This window comes from Myotis brandtii, unplaced genomic scaffold (genome assembly GCF_000412655.1).
Source record: "Myotis brandtii unplaced genomic scaffold, ASM41265v1 scaffold147, whole genome shotgun sequence".
Classification (NCBI taxonomy): Eukaryota; Metazoa; Chordata; class Mammalia; order Chiroptera; family Vespertilionidae; genus Myotis; species Myotis brandtii.
The window spans coordinates 351,021-357,527 of record NW_005355292.1 but is presented as its reverse complement, the minus strand read 5'-3'; the positions used below and the strand labels follow the sequence as shown (position 1 = coordinate 357,527).

The 6,507-nt window shown below is 50.1% G+C and overlaps 1 protein-coding gene across 1 annotated transcript in view; it reads right to left on the bottom strand.

Moving 5' to 3' along the window:
- Positions 1–2,976: 2,976 nt before the first annotated feature.
- The window catches only part of LOC102242410 (carbonyl reductase [NADPH] 1), a 3,810-nt gene continuing 279 nt past the window's right edge, over positions 2,977–6,507 (bottom strand). Inside the window, exons 2-4 of the mRNA XM_014535657.1 lie at positions 6,360–6,504; positions 5,254–5,361; positions 2,977–3,547 (exon numbers count right to left, since the gene is read on the bottom strand). Of these exons, the coding sequence (XP_014391143.1) occupies positions 3,111–3,547; positions 5,254–5,361; positions 6,360–6,504 (690 nt within the window). The 3' untranslated portion in view covers positions 2,977–3,110. The remainder of the gene's footprint in view (positions 3,548–5,253; positions 5,362–6,359; positions 6,505–6,507) is intronic.

Below are 6,507 nucleotides of genomic sequence, written 5' to 3'. Positions count from 1 at the left end.
CCCAAGGTGCTGGGAATGCGAACCAGAGCCACCTGGCAGGTTTACAGATGGGCGGGCCCAAGACGAAGGCCTTTGGCTGCTGCCGACGTCTGTCATCAGAGAATCATTTTGATTGGTCGTCTGACTGCCTTTAAACTGAGCCCTCAGCCTTGGTTCTCCGTGGGTTTTCCCCTGGTGTTTTAAAAAATGCAGCCCCAAAAACAAGTCTTTGGGACTGGAATTGTGGAATAAGCTGAGAGAACGCGACAAGGACTCACGTGAGTGTTGATTTGTCCCCGAAGTGTGTGAAAGCAAAGCTCCGGGCTCATCCCTGGCTGGTCTTCACCTCGCAGTGACCCCCACACTCCTTTCACAGGAACCATGTAGACGCTCTACAGGTCATGGATGTCCAGATGGTGGAAGCAGGGCCCTAGCCCTCGGCCTGTGCAGTTGCCACACAGCTGCCCAACCCCGCACTGAGTCCCGTGCAGTGAGCGCCGCTTCCCCAAGAACCGCCTGCACAGGTCCGGTGTGATGGCGAAGCGGGTGCCCTTACTGGCCACAGTCTCCAGGGCCACAGGTGTTAAGACGCCATGGCTGGCAGGGGTCCTGGGGGCACTTGACCAGAGAGCAGACAGCGCTGTGGGTCACAGGGGTTAGGAGGTGTTGTCCCGCTCTGTGGTGTCCCAGACAATCTGAGAAGCAGCACCAACTGAGTTCTGTGCTCCAGGTCTGTGACTTCTATCCTCTGTCCCTCCCTCCACCGGAGGGGGGGGGGCACTGAATGTTCCAGCTTTACTAAGGCCCCCATTCTGGGTCTGCCCCTTCTTGTGATGTATGTTGGGCCCAAGTAGGACACGCACCACCCTCTTTTGATCCCAGCTCTGAGCCCAGCATGGACAGGGTGGAGAGCTGTGCTTCCCCCAAGCACACGGGTTGGTGATGGGAATCAAGGGCTTTAGTTGAACTAAAGGAACTACTTCAGGAGAAGCCCAGAAGGTGGAAGTAGGTGCAGGAGTCATTGGTTTGGACCCAGGCCCATCCTCCACTGCAGAAAGGCAATGTCTGCTTTTTCTAAAATGCAATGAAGTATTTGCACAGGGCAACTGCCTCTGAGGACACAGATCGCCTTCCTTTCTTAAGAGAAACCAAGGCAGAATTAAATAGGCCCTGTGAATGCATTCAGTGTGGGACCCCCAAGTGGGAGGCAGCATTTATGAAGGTCTTTCTGGGGGCCAAGCTGGTGATGGCATGTGTATTTCATGGTTACATAATCCTGTTTGCTTAAAGTGCCTGCAGTAGGTTTCGTCCTTGGTCACAGTTAACAGAGAGATGTAAAACCTCACCCCGATCACTGGTTAGATAGAACCTGTGGCTGCCTTCATGCTACCACAGCAGATCAGAGTACTCCCAAGAGACTGTGGCTGCAAAGCTGAATACATTTACTCTAGCTATTTCTGGAATGATTTTCGGCCTCTCAGTCACATTGTCCCTTCCTTGGCCTAACTAAATGTCTATCTGATTTCTGAGCGGGTGCAGCTTACAAATGATCTGCAGGATGGATCTGTAGAAAGACCCATTATTCATCTGCTGATGATCAGTCATTACTCTCACCCACTCTTCTCTTTCTCCTCGTGTCACAGGAGAAATCACAGACTCAAACTTAGCAGCCAATTCAAACTGAATACTTCCTAAAGGGGCTAATATATGAGGAAAAGGGGCCACATGCTAACCTGACTAGCTCAGGGTAGGCCTGCGTGGCAGCCTTGTAAACTCAGAAACCTAAAGTAACCACAATGGTGTCTGAAATTAACACTTTTAATGATTATTTATTAAAAAATATATATTTTAGTGATTTTTTACAGAAAGGAAGGGAGAGGGATAGAGAGTTAGAAACATCAATGTTAAGAGAGAATCATTGATAGGCTGTCTCCTGCACTCCCACTCCTGGGGATGGAGCCTGCAACCTGGACATGTGCCCTGACCAGGAATTGAAACAGTGACCTTCTGGTTCATAGGCTGAAGGTCAAATGCTGAACCACACTGGCTGGGCTGAAATTAAAACTTTTTAAACTAAAAAGCAGTTTATGGTGGGTAATCATGTTCTAGGCCCACATCTTCCCTGACAAAGGTCAATCTTCACTATAATGGGTCTGCTCTATTGTCTTTTTGCATCTACAATAACATATCACTGGAATGTCAAAGTCATTTTCCTTTTTTTTGGACCCCTCAAAGGTCAGGCAAGCTTTGTGGAGACCACAAATCCCCTCATTATAATTGAGTTACTTATTGACAGTTAACTATCCTGCAGCCACCTCAGTAAAGACTGTATGTGTTTATCACTTTACTTTTTATCCAATCCCAGTGGCCTCCTCCCCCTCCCCCCACCCCCACTTTGCTTTCTCCTGCTTCCCTAATCTATCACCAATGGATTTCATGGAACCCACTTGTTAGGATGGAAAAAGGGCCTTTCTTTTTCTTAGCTGTAGCCTTCCACAATTTATGAGAAGCACCTGATAATTAAATCCCAAGACTGTTAGCTCCTCTGTTTCAAACAGCCCCTCTGTTCAAACTTACAGACAAGATAAGTGACTTCCTCCCCGCTGTTTTACAACTCAGGATAAGACACCTGCCTAGGCCTTCTGCCTGGACTATCTCCTGAGGAAATAACAGACCACCCCCTGCTGTGGGCTCCATTGCACCTAGCAACAGCAGCAGCCCCCAGGTGCCCCTCCCGTCCCTGCCCCAGGCTTGAAAAGAGTTTTGTTGTTCTTGGCCCTTGCATTGGTTAGCAATGCACTGGGGCTTTCCCTCTGGGAAGTGAAATAAACCCTCTCTCTGTATCTATCTCTTCTCACAGTTGTGAATTCTTTCACAGCCCAAATCACCTAGTCACGGGCCCAAGAACCCTATAGCACTTATGTCTCCTCTTTTGATTGTAATGTATCAAACAAGTGCAAAACGGCCATTCTCCAGAGCATGATCTCCCAAAAATTGTTTACAGGTTTGAACGTTTCTCACGTGAACAATACATATATTTGGGTAGAAATGATGTGACAGTGTGCATGTCCTTTTGGTCAGTTCAGGACAGATAACACAATGTGGCCCACGGAGGGGGCTGTGAGGGGAGCTCACCATTGTTCAACTTTTTTTTCAAAAAGAAACTGTCCGTGAGGCCCCTCAGCATCTGAGGGCAAAAGGGCCAGGAACACAGGGGTCTCCGCACCCTCTTCTGGGCTTTTGGGGGCTTGGGGTCCAGTCAGGTCGGTTCTCACCCACCCTGGGCAGCAGGCATTCAGGAGGATCTTGTCCCCTCTCCTGTGCGCACTCAGGTTCCTGGCGTGGATCCTGGACAGGACGGTGACGCCGATTTTCGTGACTCCGTAGGTCCTGTTGGGCCAGCCTTCCCTCTGGTGCACCCCGTTTCGTGCATCTTCCACGAACTTGTTCATGAGCCCCACCAGCTCCTCCTCGCTGATGGTGTCGCTTCTGAACTTCTGCTGCAGCTCCGGGCTGCAGTTTTTCAGAGCTCTGAGACTCTCCATGCTGGACACATTCACCACTCTGCCTGAAATGCAAAGGAGGTTGTTATGTAGAAAGGCAGGCACGAGAATAAAGGTGCCAAAAATGCTGGGATTCTGGGCCAGGAATTTCCATCTGAGAAATTTCCAGTGTGCCATGAGCACTGATGAAGACTGCCTGTGTGATGAAGGACGGAGACAGCCTAGAAGCCTGTCATACCCAGCAAGTCTCAGAGGATATCAGATAAATGTTTTTTTTTAAATATATTTTTATTGATTTCAGAGAGGAAGGGAGATAGATAGGAACATCAATGATGAGAGAGAATCACTGTCCAGCTGCGTCCTGCCTGCCCCACACTGGGGGTGGGGCCTGTAACCTAGGCATAGGCCCTAACTTGGAATCAAACTGTGACCTCCTGGTTCAAAGGAGGACGCTCAACCAATTAGCCAGTAGGCCAGGCTCAGTTTATCTCTTAATACTAAATAGTTCTGCAAAAACAGTTGTATGCCAGCTAATGGGACAAAATCTTGAATGTGTATGTCATGACTTCACAGGATGGACTATCTGTTTCTTTCCATCTCTCCTTAGCCCACACTGGCTCCTCCAAATGGCAGACATACTTGTGGTCCTGTGTCTGTATCTGTTATATAAATTCTATATAAAGTTTATACGCTCAGTGATCCTTTGGCTGAAACGGAGCAGGGAAGGGGGGATGGGGGGGTGGTGAGGCTGTGAAAAAAAAGGATTAACCTTGGCCAGAGCAAGGTTTGGCCTTTGCCTAGGGCTGCTGGGGTAAATTTTAAACTGTTGGACTGTTCATCTTAAGATTGTCTTGTTACCTTGGGGGTTTAGGGTCAGGCTACACAGTGGATGTTAACAATATGGTTATGGTGAGGCTACCTGGTATCAAATGGATCCCTGGGGGAGGTGCTGGAGAGGAAGGTCAGCCAAGAGAACAGGGGGCCATGTCCATGAGACCAGCCCTCAGCAGACACACCTGAAACAAGGTGGGTGAGCTTCCCTGGACCGCAGTGCTCCCTGTTACTGTCACACACACAGCTGCTGTCCGCAGGACTCCATGCGACAGGACAGCCGGAAGCTCCCTGCCCGGGCTTCCCTGGCCCCTGAGAGCTCTCCCACGGTCGACTTGCATCACTCTCCCTTTCCTCTACTGCTGAGCACTGCGGTTCTGAGTATAATGGCTTCCCTGAGTTCTGAGTCCTTGCAGGGATTCTTGAACCTGAGGGTGGTCTTGGGGAACTGCTAAACTTGTGAAAACCAAGTGATGACTATCTCCGATATGCATGGTTGGTTTAGCATCTCGGAACCAATGAGTGCAACACCCTTTATCAGTAGAGTACAAAGAAAGGCCTGTGTGATCAGATGCAGAAGAGTTCAGGGGCCTAATGAATTGGATCGGGAGGAGGGAGGAGGGAGGAGGGAGGATCTGACCTGGATCCTCAGGGGACTCCAACGGTTGTGAGGGACACGAGCAATGACTGGCCTCTCTGAGGAGACTCTCAACAGAGAGCTGAAGGATAAGCAAGTGCCGGTTGTGCAGAGACCAGGGGGACAGACAGCAAAGATAGCCCAGTCCTGAGGCTGAAGGGCAGCTGGCCTGGTGAGACACCAGGGGGCAGTGCCGCTGAGCAGGGAGCAGGAGCAGGAGCAGGGAGGGGCCTGGAGATGACACCAGGGGAGGGCAGGACTGGATGCTGCCACAAACAAGGCAGCCAGGGCTCCTAGACTCACCTTGGGGTTTCATGAGAGGCAGCAGCTCCGTGCAGACGTCTCGGGTACCAAAAAAGTTTGTTTTCATCGTCACTTCTGCTTTAATGTGAAACGGTGTGGGATCATTCACTTTCAGGAGAGAAGGAGGGTATAGTTAATAAATAGTAGCCATGTGGTACCATTCCATAGTATGACATAAAATGTGAATTTTGGCCTGGCCTGTGTGGCTCAGTGGTTGAGCGTCGACCTATTAACCAGGAGAAGTCACGATTCGATTCCGGATCAGGACATATGCCTGGGTTGCGAGCTTGTTCCCAAGTGGGGGACTTGCAGGAGGCAGCCAATCAATGATTCTCTCACATCATTGATGTTTCTATCTCTCTCTCCCTCTCCTTCCTCTCCCTCCCTCTCTGAAATCAATAAAAATATATTGAAAAAATAATAAAAACAAAATGTGAATTTTGTGTAGAATTGGCGCCCATGCAGTGACCATTTCCTTGTTCTCTGATGTTCTATAGTGTCTGAGATGGTGCCATTCCTGGAGGCTGGTGAAGGGTGCACTGTGGGATCTCCGAATCTGTTTGTGCAATGTTCTTGTTTATTTAAAAATCCATTCAACATTCACTCAAATGCCCTCAAGGCTAAACCGGCAGAAACGGTGACAACCTAGAGAAGACTCCCAAGAACAACAAGGTCCTTGGGCCACAAAGCGCTCTAGCTTCTCTTGCACTATGATCTAGTCACAGCGGTTCTCAACCTGTGGGTCACGACCCCTTTGGGGGTCCAACGACCCTTTCACAGGGGTTGCCTAAGACCATCAGAAAACACATATATAATTACATATTGTTTTTGTGATTCATCACTATGCTTTAATTATGTTCAATTTGTAACAATGAAATTGGGGGTCACCACAACATGAGGAACTGTATTAAAGGGTCGCGGCGTTAGGAAGGTTGAGAACCACTGAGTGGCACCGTGCCCCCTGCCTCTCCTACTCCCCTCGGGAGCCATCCTGCACCCCATACACGCGAGGAGCCCCATTGTACCGATTCCCTGACATACCAGCCACCCTGGCTGGAGGTGCTGGGGTGTCCCCCCTCCCCCGCTGCAACCACCCAGCCTTTTACCCGTGAAACCAATAGCTGCGTTGTTGACCAGCACGTCCAGGCCCCCGTACTCATTGCGCAGGAAGTCGCGCAGGGCGCGGATGCTCTGCAGGTCCTGGATGTCCAGCTGCTGGAAGCGCGGGCTCAGGCCCTCGGCCTGCAGCTGCTG